Genomic DNA, 12,919 nt, shown 5'->3' on the forward strand with positions numbered 1-12,919 from the left:
TCAGAGCATATTGCAGCAAAGTAGTTTCTGTTCATTATTGCAGGCATACAGGTCTGCTGAGAGTCTGCAAAAGCTACTGCCAACACTGCATGAGCCCCAAGAAAACTAGGGTTTTGCACACACAGTTTGACTGTCAGAACAGTTTAAGCATGGATTGGACATCATGCATCCACATCAGCAATTCCACACAGCTATAAATTTTCCTGACTTTCCCTTCCCCGTTCCTGAAAGGGCTCAAAGGTCAAGAGTTCTGACAGGAGAATGTACAGCCTAAGAGGCTGCTGTGTTGTGTACCAAAGAAAGCCTCTCATATGAAGCCTAGCCATCCAAGCTGCCTTCTTTCATCAGTTATGCCCAGCACACATCAGATTCAGGCACATATATTACTGTGCACAGGTTACACTGAAACAGATTCAGCTAGTCAGTGCATATTCATATTCCAAGGAAAACAGAACTGCAAAGCCTGATCAGGACAGATTCCACTACAAAGGCTATTTCAAGCATGCCTAATAGAAAATTTGACATACTGAGAAGAGTGATGCCCCCCTGATAATGGCATAGCAGGTTGTAGGATGAACCGTCCTAGTCAAGAACACCCTTACACACAACCTGATCCACTTTCTTTTGGATTAAAAGCCAATTTAAAGCCTTTGCAGCTCATCACTGTCTTCAGACATGCTTTACATCTCTCTTGAACAGGGAAAACTTCTTTGTCAAATAAGACTGCTTGTTTTTCAAGCAAGCTGTGGGAAGTTGTGAAATAACAGACATGATGCTTGCTTCCATAACCCCCAAGAGTTCCAGTGGAGCATGCCAATGGGAGTGCACTCACTCTGACAAGACAGTAGTGCGGCAACAGGTGATACAGGAGCAGGAGGCAATGAAGCAAAGCATCAAGGTCAGCTTTGCCAAGCATCTTGCACCAACCTTTAACCTATCTGCAGACTGTGCCCCAACAAAAAGTATTGCCAATCCCACAGGCATCCTTCCTTTGACACACATATTCCTGCAAACATTTCTGTTTGAAAGCCTTGTTTCTTACACTAGCCCTTTACAACAATCCTCTTGTAACTTTTCAACTTGTCACCAGGTTTATAAAACTTTAAAGCTAGTGCTATAACAAACTGAAACAATGTTATTGCAGATGTAGGAGAGCATCTTGGGATGAATAAATTATAGGAGCCACAAAGAAATCACAACTATAACGGCTGGATGCTCCGAGCTGTCTACAGTGTGCAGCTACACAGGAGGAAGCAGGTTTAGGACTGCACAGATCATAGGGCAGGAAAATTGAAGCGTTATGAAGGGTAACCACCTCTTATTTCAAATGCATACAAAACTTCTTGTTGTTTTCCTTATTGAAATAGTTCATTAATGCTTGAAGGGAGTCTGAACCATCTGGTACTAGAAAAATATTTCCCCAAAGACTACCTGGAGAGAGAAAAAGCTACAGTTGGAAGTATTAGCCTCTAGTCCCACCATGCAGCAAGTACAATATACTCTGAACAGGCTAGTCCTTAGCTGTCTGTTGAAAGAGCATGCAGGAATGTGGGAGGACTTCCAGCTCGTTCTGCAGCCGTCGGTATTGGATACCATCAGAACTGGATCCACCAAAGCAGGCTGGTTGAACCAGACCATTAAAGCGATAGGGGCTTTGGGCAGCATTCAGGCCACGTACCAGAAGGTGTTCTTCATTCTCTCGGGTCAGGAGTACTGCCAGGCTCCTTAGGAATGTAGGTACCATACTAAGGGGTCTGAACATAGCACTGTCCAAGTAGCACTATACACCAACAAGCATCTATAAATACCTGCATGTTATTCCATGCTTACTGCAATTCAACTACCTGTAGCAAAATGGCATTTACCAGATAACTTATACAACCCATTTCCTTTAATGAGAACTAGGACATACCATCCCTCCATTCTTTGCAGATCATCTGAGCTACTGAACATCATTATGAAGACGTTTCCTCCTTTCAGCCTGCTTTTAAATCCCCAACTTGCAAATACGCACAGGGTATGAAAAGACTCCAGCTAGGCCTTTCATCTTCATGGATCAACACTTCTTAGAGGGTCTGCCACTCAAATGTGCCCTCCCCAATACCTGTGTGGCCTGGCCCTGGCATCCTTTCCCAGGGATTTCAATTGATGTCACTGATCTTGGCCCAGCAAATAATCCTTCTAATCACTGACAGGAGGAGAGGCTGCAGCTTGGTGTTGCTTAGCAGGGCTAAGAGCAGTACACAGTAATAAAGCATTACTCTGGCAAGTGAGCTTGCAAATAAGGCTGACCACACACAGGCAGCAGCTGTGATGAGCAAGAAGGTGTCATTTTTTTTTTTTTAAATAAGGACTGTACTTTTGGTCCCTCATCACTGAGAGACCATTACAAAGCCAGCACTGTACCTAAGAATGTCCTGCATCCTGGCATGACTCCATCTTCTGAGCTGTACCATGGCACAGTATCTGGGCATGGCCCTCAAGTAGATGGAGATGCATTGACTTTGTGTAGCAAGGCACCAGGAAACACATAGCATGTACAGGCAGCTAAAAAACATTCTGTGTATCAGAGTGTCTGGGAACTTCCAGCTTAAAAACATGACTGTGTTGCCTTTACAGAGTCCTGTATCCTCCAGGATTGAAATGTCACCACATCATCATTTTGGGAATACAGTTCTCATGGGAGTGAAGGCAAGAATTGCTCCTTAGATCATGAGTGGTGCTGTATTCCGCCGCAGCACTGCATCCAGCTGGACTCTGTGGAAAACAACTTTTTGATTCATGCAACAGCTAGTCACTAACAGCACTTGTTCCCCACCATCACAGACCCAGCAGATGCCAATAGTCCCAGGGAAAAGCATGGGAAAGCTGGGGGCTTTCCTCAACCTGCCCAGCCCCAGAACCAGGGCCATTGTTCCCAAAAGGATGTCTGAGGATTAATTAATTATCCTACAAGGGGCAGTAAGTAATAACACTCCTTGTAGAACAATAGAAACTATTTGGTTGCCATGACAACTCAGCTTCACTTGTGTGCCTTTAATTTATCCATTACACAGTCCCTTTCCCAATCACACATGATGCCAAAAAAATGCCTTGTTTTTCTTGCCAATATCCATTGCCCAGAGCAGGGGTAAGACATAGACCTTTCCCTGGGGCATCTGTCACATGGAAGAATGATGCACATAAAATCCCTTCAGCCTGGAAACTTATATCACATGAGAACTCTTCTGCTCCCTAAATGTTTGGGTTTTAAGATTATTCTGATTTTTTTAACCCCTTTTGGAAGCTGCCTCACCACAGTGCTTATAGACCCTGATCTTGAGTAGGTTCTCACATACGGCCACTTTGTCCTCCACTCTCCCCACACCCCATCCCGACACATGTAGGAAGGATGGGTAGGAGATTGTATTTGTCAAGTCAAAAAGAAAGCCATAAGGGATAACCAAATACCCAGAAGTGACATGCCTTCATAGTATCAACAGGACAGACAGTGCCTGGTGCCCAACCTGATTACAGCCATTCCACAATCATCAAAACTCTCAAAGTCCATCAACAGTGCTGCCCAAATTCTGCAAGATCCAGAGCAGCATGTGAATGAAGGTCCATGCCAGGAAACCTGCACTCCCATGCACCCTACAAAGATGATATCATTGTTTATCCCCAGCCCTGAGCACGCACATTTGCCCCAGCCACCCAGAGGGAAGCAGATGTTCACTGGAGAGGAGAGGACACCACATTCATATGGCAAGGGTTGAAAAGTGGTGTTAGGAGAATGGCTACTCTCCTAGGACAAAGCATGCCTGGCCATGGTAGATCACAACAGGTGTATGACAAAACACTCAATCAGCCTTTATAGTGCCTGCACACATCTCCAGCAGGAGGTTCATCCTGAAACAGCTTCTGCAGTTCTCAGCTATCTTCTCAGGTCTTCAAAGCAAGGTCAGGACAGGTGTTACAAGTAAGCTGGGAACCAAAACCCTCATTCCTTCCCAGTTACATTTGTGCAAGCTGGGGACTTAAGCTACAGGTCCAGACCCCAGGTTGTTCATGCTGGCTCTAGCAAGGAAGGTGACAGCTGGTTCACTATGTAAGAAAATTCAGGTCCAAGTTGAGACTGGGGGAGGACATGACTCCAAGTTGAGCTCTGCCCTGACAGGCAAGATGGATGGAACTAGGTTAAGCCATCTGGCTCTTCTAAGTTGAGCCTAACCTCAAGCACAGCTACCCAATGCAATGGGGACATAGGTCTGTACCTGAATTTCCTACTGTACACACTGTCCAGCATCACTGTTACTAGTCTGGGGTGTAAGATGCCATGCAGATAATTACAGTAATGGTGGGATGATAGCAGCGAGTCTTCAAAATAACCTGTTCCAGATAAGAACCTGAAGGTTCATTATAGACATTTCACCCTGGGTCATATCAGCACATGCATTCAGGTTTTTCAAGCAGTTTGGAAACCAAAACGACGAGTCAGATTGTCTCGCCTCCCCTCCTCCCCACCATGCAGCAGCAGAATAGCTGGTGGGCCAAAGAAACAGGGCAGGAGAGTCCAGAAACAGATAAATAGGACAGGAGCATTGGGAGACAAAGGTTTTAATTGACTTGAACAGCAAGAGCTCTAAACTAGCCTGGGGTTCTCCTGCATGGGTCAGGAACTGAGGAACAGGATGGCTGCTGCCAGGAGGTCCCCACTAGCCTTCCACTCCACTCAGCCTCTTGGACAGGAGAGGAGTTTGGAGGAGAAGCCTCTGGGCAGGAGGGAGGAAGGCAAGGTTAGGCAATGATCAGTGCAATCCATGATTTCAATTTTGCTGGGCGTTAAGGGCTTCTGAGACAGACAGCACAGACCTGGGTGTGTACCCAAGCCATGACCAAAACAATTAATGAATTTCACCCCAAACCATTGCTATCTGAGCAGATAACTTTTTTCTCCTCAGTGGTATGAAAAGCTCCGGTCTATTAATGCCACCTAAAACCAGATCTCCATTAGATGCCTCCCTTTCCAGTACAGATCTCCAAAGAAATGCCAAATTAACAACAGCAAACATGAAAATCCACTCACTTTTTCAACTTGTGAACTTTACAGCCTGTGCCTGACTGTAAAACCACCGCTGCCTTTACGTCCACCAAAAATTACAATTCACATCGACTCTTTTAAGGCACGAGCATTGATGGCTCAGAGAGGTGGCTGTGCAACCAGCGCAGAACTATAAGGGATGAGAATCTATTGTGGGTAAGATGCTACTAGCTGAAGAGGTGCCAGCAGAGATCTCCATCCACACATTCACAGGTAACACCAGGGACACTTCAGCGTGCCAGTATAGATACTAACCCTACTAGAACTTACCAAAGACTAGGAAGTGAACTACAGTCTTTCAGCATGTCCAACCCTATCACAAGTACCACCAGAAGGGGTAGGTGTGTACCACAACAGTCCCACATGCCAGTCCTGTCCTGCAAGTGTTGTTTGGGTGATTCAGGATTGTTTCAGCCTGGAGCTGGGCTGAGGCTGTGGGGACAACTGACAGGCAAAGTGACACAGGCCACTCAGCAGGTGGAAGGAGCAAGGCTCAGCCTGGAACCAGTATGCTGAGAAAGAAATTTGGAAAAACAAACCTCATCTCTTATGGCTCAGTTAAGTGTTTGATTTTCTTTTTCATCACACATGGAGAAATCATCCTTGAATTCCTTATGCTTTAGTGAGGAAGAGTTCTGTCTTAAGTCAGATTTCCCATCACCCCTCAAAATTCTGTGTCCAAAGCAGAAGAAAAAAAAAATCCTTCTTCATTACCTGACAAATGTCACTCTTCCTCCAAAAACTTCCCAGCTGCAAAGACCATAGAATCATAGAATGGTTTGGCTTGGAAGGGACCTTAAAGATCATTTAGTTCCCACTCCCCTGCCATGGACAGGGAAACCTTCCACTAGACCAGGTCGCTCAAAGACCATCCGACCTGGCCTTGAACACTGCCAGGGATGGGGCATCCACAGATTCTCTAGGCAACTTGTTCCAGTGTCTCACTATCCTCAGAAAATAATTTATTCTTAATATCTAACCAAAATCTACTCTCTTTTAGTTTAAAACTGTTACTTGTCCTATCACTACATGCCCTCATAAAAAGTCCCTCTCCAGCTTTCTTATCTGCCCCTTTAGGTGCTGGAGGCCACTATAACGTCCAAAGATGTTGAACAGTGCCGGTCCCAATACCGACCCCTGAGGAATGCCACTCATTCTGTAGCAGAAGGTGAAGGAAGTAGGGGTGTGACTATCCTGCTTTTCAGAAGCGCACCCTGAGATCTCAGGTGGCTCCAAGAAGCCATTGTTTTGGAAGTACACCTCAACCAGAAAATGGAAGAACAGTTTATTAGAGTTCATGGTCTTTTGTTTGTTTGTTTTTTTGTTTGGTGTGGGGTTTTTTTGGGTTTTTTTGTTTGTTTGGTTGGTTGGTTGGTTTGGTTTTTGTTTTGTTTTGTTTTTTTCTTTTCAGACTTACCATGTTGACTTCAGAGATCTGGTCAATGCTGGAGATATGGATGCTCATTCCCACTGTGACAGGATTACCTGAAACACAAATGGACTGGATTAGGACCATATTCAAGCCCTCCTTCCTCTATCTGTTATCAGAGAATTGTCTAGAAATGCAGAGATATGATTTGAAGCAGCCTCACATTCCTCAAGTACCAAGGGTTTCCAAGTCATGTGTGCTCAAATGATTAAAGAGGAGTAGATTCCTGTAACTCCCAGCCTTACAGACTCACCCCTAGGAGTAGTGCAGCCTAAAGTTGATTCTTTAATTCCTGGAAGTTAATTACCCCCTGGTTATACAATTATCTCCAGTTATTCCAAATAATGCCTTCAGAAACTACCAGTATGCTCCCAGCAGGTTTGTGTAAAGTGTTACTGATTGACCATACAAAGAACATAGCAATCAAGCCCATGCAACACATGGGCAGGAAAGATACTCCAGCTCACTTCTCCATCACTGTCAGCTCCGAGTGCTCAGTCTGAAAACTCCAAGTAAATTTTAATACCCAAGATACCAGACAAGTACAGGAAACAGACCTATGAAGTGAGAAATGTAGAGCAGCTTTTCAGAGCAGAGCACTGCTTGGATTAGAGAACCGAGTCCTCATTTTACCATTGGGTATCAGGGCTCCTTTCACCTGCAGCCACGGAGCTGCGGTAGACATCTGTGCACAGGTTTGCTGGGAAATTCAGAAATTCCCTTATCCAGTGACCAAGCTACCCTCACGTCACAGTAAGTGCCACTGGCTGCAGCATGCAAGATGAGCTTGTGAAGAAACACAACGCAAGGGCAGGCGCAGCCAGACCTGTTGCCCCCTCTTACACAAGTGCAGCAAGAGCTGCATTACCACTTCCCACAAATTTGTAGAACTGGGGCAGACACCAGCTAATTCTTCCAGCTGTGTGGGCATTCCAACTAGATCCAGACTCACACCCAGCTCTGCCCAAGCCCCTCTGACTAGCAGCTCTCACAGCCAGGCAACAGGACAGCCCTTTCAGTGGAATTTAAGCTGCGTAAAAAAATTTGCAGGGAGAAACACATCCACTACCAAAACCAGCAGAAAACTTCCTGTAGCTTGAGATGGGGTTTCTGAGAGCTGCCCCTCATTGTCACCCTCACAGCCCCAAAGCCAGAGCACAAACCCAATCCCACCGCAAGTGAAGCCCCTTTTCTCGCATGTGTAAGGTGGAAATTTTTTCCTTGCAATGCAGCACTAGAAAGGGAATGGCAAACAGTTATGCCACTCAAGGTATTAACTCTTTCATGGACTCATTAGTAGATCTAAGTGCTGAAATATTTACAGATAATCGTGAAATGGCTTAGAAAGTAATTAGGAGATTGGGGGAGAGGGGAGAACTACACAACTGGAAATGAAGTGATTTTTTAATTATGTGTTACCAGAAGTAGGGAAGTAGTGTCATTAGGGCTGCCTTGTGATTGGGTGTACTGTTAACCGAGACCCTCTGCTGCAAATTAAGCAGCATTATCCTTTAATGGAATATGAACAACACGGAAAACATCAGAATCAACAACTGTAATTAGACCCCGCTATGCAAATCTCCTTAAAGAGGCAGTGCTCTTCTCCAGCCCTCCTGGCTCGCTGTCGGGGGTGCCGGAGGCAGGGGTGCTCAGGAGACCTTGCAGAGCCTCTGGAAATGCCTACACAGGCACACTCCTGGCCACATCTTTGCTGTACTGCTACATTTATCTTTCACAAGGGAACCAGGTGGGAAAATAACCAAGAGTCACTCCGGGGTCTCCTGCATCCTCCCATGCACCAGAGGCAAGCAGTGGCACAGGGAAGCTTTTAGGGAAGTCTCACTTTGGTAGTTTGCTCTTTTCTTTCTGAAATCAGGGCCTTGTGATGGAAGCCATAGCAGAAGGAGGAAGGCACCGCTGCCTTGAGAATCTTAAAAGACTAATTGGTTACAGGAGGAAAGACGGGGCCATGCACAGGGCTGCAGCAGAGCTGGGGAGAAGCCAGCTCCCAACTCCTGAGCCTTTCTGCAGTGCTGTACCTTCCAAGAGTCACCCTACTGCCCGCTTTGCTTCCACTCTGTCACCACTGGTACTGGTGTCACTGTGGTTACATGTCCCCTCCTTCCTCAGTGCAAAAAGTGGTTCTTCCCCTCCCTGCTGTGTAGGAAACCCACTGAAACCAGCAGGCTGGGCAGTTATAGCAAGAGAGCACTGACAGTGGTGATATACAAATATTTGTCAAATACAGAGTCTATCCAATCTAATCTATCTGTCTAGACATTTGTGCTGTGTTCATCACCATGGTATCTGAGTGCCTGAGGTCATGCAGTGACTCAGTGTCAGAGCCATGGATAAGATCCAAAGCTCCCTACTCCCAGCTCTAAGACACGCGCTGGAGTGGAGATCAGCCACACTGCTCCCCGTCAGCCTGGGCTCAGCTGCACTCCGGTCCCGTGCACAGTCAGCAATGTTCCTCTTGGCCACTCTGGGCACTGCCAAGGCCTCTACACCCCATCTATCATAGCAAGTGGGAGGCTCCACTCCCTGCTTGCAACCCCTGGGCTGTGTACCCACCAGCCCACAGGCAGAAGCACAAACACTTCAGCTACAAAGGTGTGTAAAGTCCTACCTTTACCGGACCTGCTCCTAGCTTGATCACAGGGAAGCCATTTCACTTTCTCCATCCCTGTTGTGAAGACTGGCTTGCAGTCTCCTCAGGACAAGGATGCAAGAGCATGTACACAGCCAACAGAAAACACATGCCCTACCTCTTACTGCAGCCCAGCAAAAATCTAGACCGGCTGGTGTCCAACACTCAGGCTGTAAGTAGTACACAAAATAAACAAAGGACATAAATTCTGCCAATGTTAATAGCTTCAGGCAAGAGGAATACAAAAGTAGGGTATTTAAAATATGGGATAACGTCATCTGTAAATTTGTCCAAAAAGGCAGAATTCTGCATTTGTCGACCTGAGACAAGGCAAAAGAAGAAAACCTGATATTAAACCTCCGTGCTTTTATTTGTGCCTTGCCAACAAGTGCAAAAAACTAGACCTTCTCCCCTTAAAGAAAAAGCTTATGCTTAGGAGAGATTTGTAGGCCAGATCACCAGTGAGGGAGTGTGAGAAATTCTGCCACTTTCACCAGTGAACGACACCCTCACATGTCCCCATTTCTCACCACCACTGGAGAAATCACCAACACTTTGTCCTGAAAGTGGTCTGATGCCATGAAAAATGTACTTGGGAAGTTGAAAGGGAAGCAGACAAAAGAGTTATAATAAAACCTGTCCTTTTTCTGCAAGTGATCCTTGTCAAATGTAAAAACAGTCAAGGTAGAGAACAAGTTGTGCTAATCCGCAATATTTTCCCAGCAACCAGTTATTACTTTCACATTTTATTTTATAATGTTTAAAAGCCCCAGAACTTAGAGTCATGTTGCTAGAGAAGTAATTCCCATGGCATGACTGCAGAGGACAGGTCGTGTTTTCAAGCCTGCGTCTGCCTACACTACAGCCAGAGGTGATGGCAGCCTGGATCAGGACATCTCTTCCAGATGTCAGCCTGGTACCTCAGCTGCAGAGAGCAGCAAGGACAGTAGCACAAAGTTCACTGTAACAGGTCTCCAGACAGTGGATGCTTACTTGGACAACTGCCCTGTACTAAGGTCCAAGCTGCCCTCTCTTCACTTCTACCCAAGAAAGTCAGACTAGAGCAAGCTTGGGTTTTGTCTGCCACCAGATCTCCAACAGTGGTACAGACACAGGCAAAGGACTCAAAATCAGTGAGCAGATAAATAGAGCTTACTTTATCTTCCACTGAAGCCACACCATTTTTATGAACTACAGCCACTGCTTTGAGGAGTCTGGTTCATGCATTTCTGACCATGCGAACTTGGCAATGCTGGCAGAGCCAAGGCTTGTGGTTGCTAAGGGACAGGCATCAGCCAAAAACCAATCCTCTAGCCTTAACTGCAGGAACAAAGGCATTAACAGGGATCTTGGGAGGTTGCACTTCCCATATCTTTCATGGAAGCAGACCAGATCTTCTTTAAACCACCAGTGTCAGAAATTCCACAGCTCCCCTGGACAATCTCTTCCTACATTCCACTGCACCAATGGCTTTTCCTAAATATCCAAACTAAAGCTTCTCTGCAGTGTAAATGTAGTTTTGTCTCATCATTTCCCCCCAGTGATAGTGAAATAACAAATCAATCATCCTTCCTCGACAACAGCTTTTATCCGTTGAGAAACCACGATATCCATCTTCCTCTCCCACAAATACTGTCTTGCCTAGATTAAATGCACCCGATTTCTTCACCCTCTCCTCAGAGGTCATGTTTTCTAAAGCTCTGACAATTAGTGCTGCTCTCCTCTGGCTTCTTGCCAACTTCTTTACATCTCTATTTTAAAGCACGGTATCCAGAAACCAGCCACTGAAGCAAAGATGTCACCAGTACAGAGAAAAAAAAAAAAACCAACAAACTTCATATGCACAGCATTCTCATCAAACCACAAAAGCCTCTCCGAGCCTACTGCACCCATCCTGGGAGCTGCTCACTTCTGTAGGAGGTTAGAGATGTTAAAGGGACAGCCTAGCTCTTGCCATTAGAGCACATCACGCATGCAGGAAGAGGGAATACAGCACTGTGTCTTTTGGACAAGAGGCAAGATTATTCAAGACAGCTTTGTGCATGAGCCCCAGCGTTCCCTGTCTGCACTCTGCCTGTGGCATCACCAGTCTGAGATCCCTGCAGCAGCAGGAAAGCTGCTTTAAGGTCTTCTTCTGAGTAAACAAAGCCAACCAGAGAAAATTAGAGGCTTCAGCCACTGAACCTACATACAGAGCAGGTCTGTGCCTTACCCTGCAACGGTAAATACCCACAGGCAAAATACTCCATCCCATACAGAACTCTGCTCCTCATCCCCAGCTGTCCAGAAGCTGGAGGACAACAGTGGCAGTAGAGCCCAGGAACAGCAAGTCCCAGACAAGGTTGCCCTGCACGGGTTGGCAGAACTGTTTCTGCAAATGCAAGACTATAGTCAGGCATGAAGAGGGTGAGGTTTGCTGATACATGTAGCTACAGGACTGCAATGTGTCATTTGCATTTCCAGTGACCCCCCAGGATCAGCAGTTAGGATATTCTCAGGCTTGCCAAAGGCATGACGTGGACTGTAATTTCACTCCCAGGACTTTTTCCTTCAGTCTTTTTCCCTGATCTCCTGCAGAAGGGAGAACTGTTCCATTTCTCTTTCTGCAGAAAATGGTTTGCTCAAGCCACCGCCTCTGCTTTGTTCACAGCACTGAACCTCAGGGCACCCTAGCTGTATGTTTACAGCTTAGAACCATGACCCACGTCACTGCTACGTGCAGTGAGGGGTTGGTTATACAAGGGCTGACAGACACGGTTAGTTAGGAGGCAAGAGCTCCCAGGTAAGAGGTGCAGAAGGCTGCACATTCAGCACAAGGCTTGTCACTAGCTGAGGAGCCTGGATGCAGCCATATGTTCTCCTCAGAAATCCCACTCTGTCCCTCCCAAAACAACTTTCATCTGATGGACTAATAATTCGTGGGCCATATTTTTTTAAACACACCCAAAAGATAACTCAGAGGCCAGTCTATTGTCAGGACACTCAAATTCACCATGGAGGAGGATACCTACACCCGGGGACAGGAAGGGTGGAAATGTTCCTGGGTTTTCACCATATAGAAGGACTGTAAGAGGAATTCACAGATTGCTATCTGCATAACAGCTGTGCTCACAGATCTCAAGACTGAGGCTCTGCTACAGCAGTTAATAGGAAAACATCTAAAAGATGCCATCCCAGCAAGCTACAGAAGCTAAATCATAAAGAAGTTTCCCAACACTAATTTTCCGGTTCCTTTCCTATTTTTTTCAAGCTTACGTTCAGCATCAAGCACAAACTTGGTAAGTGTTCATGTTACTTGAGAAGTGAGAAGAGTTGGCCACATATCATGAAAGCAGAAATGTTTTGGGAATCACTTTCATCCAGCAGCTCTGATTTGCAGTGACATCTAGAAGCACTGAGTTCAGCAGGGTCTCTTAAGAACCTATTTAAATTTTTCCAATGAAATCTAGGTTTAAACATCCATTAAACACTCCAACCCTTTCTCTACTTGTTTTTTTTAACTCTTATTTCCATGACCTCTCCCCCACCCACAGCCAATGCTGCACACTAAGCTTGCCAGCCTCAGCAGAACAGCCAGGAACATCAAACACATTCAGAGGCTGATATCAAAGCTCTCTCCCAAATCTTAGCAGGTCACTCCATCACATATGTTGGATTTAAAAAAGCGAAGCATACCATGCCATTATGTTTTTGGCCATTGTTAAACATTATCAGAAAAAGAGATGGTCTCATGGCAAGTCAGCAAATATTACATTATCTT

General features: G+C 45.7%; 1 protein-coding gene across 2 annotated transcripts in view; it reads right to left on the bottom strand.

Annotated features, from left to right (window-relative positions):
- The window catches only part of GABRQ (gamma-aminobutyric acid type A receptor subunit theta), a 74,494-nt gene that overhangs the window by 40,683 nt on the left and 20,892 nt on the right, over positions 1-12,919 (bottom strand). For both annotated transcript variants that reach the window (XM_037408558.1, XM_037408559.1), the window contains exon 3: positions 6,498-6,565. In XM_037408558.1, the coding sequence (XP_037264455.1) occupies positions 6,498-6,565 (68 nt within the window). The remainder of the gene's footprint in view (positions 1-6,497; positions 6,566-12,919) is intronic.

Source organism: Falco rusticolus, chromosome 14 (assembly GCF_015220075.1).
Source record: "Falco rusticolus isolate bFalRus1 chromosome 14, bFalRus1.pri, whole genome shotgun sequence".
NCBI classification, from domain to species: domain Eukaryota; kingdom Metazoa; phylum Chordata; class Aves; order Falconiformes; family Falconidae; genus Falco; species Falco rusticolus.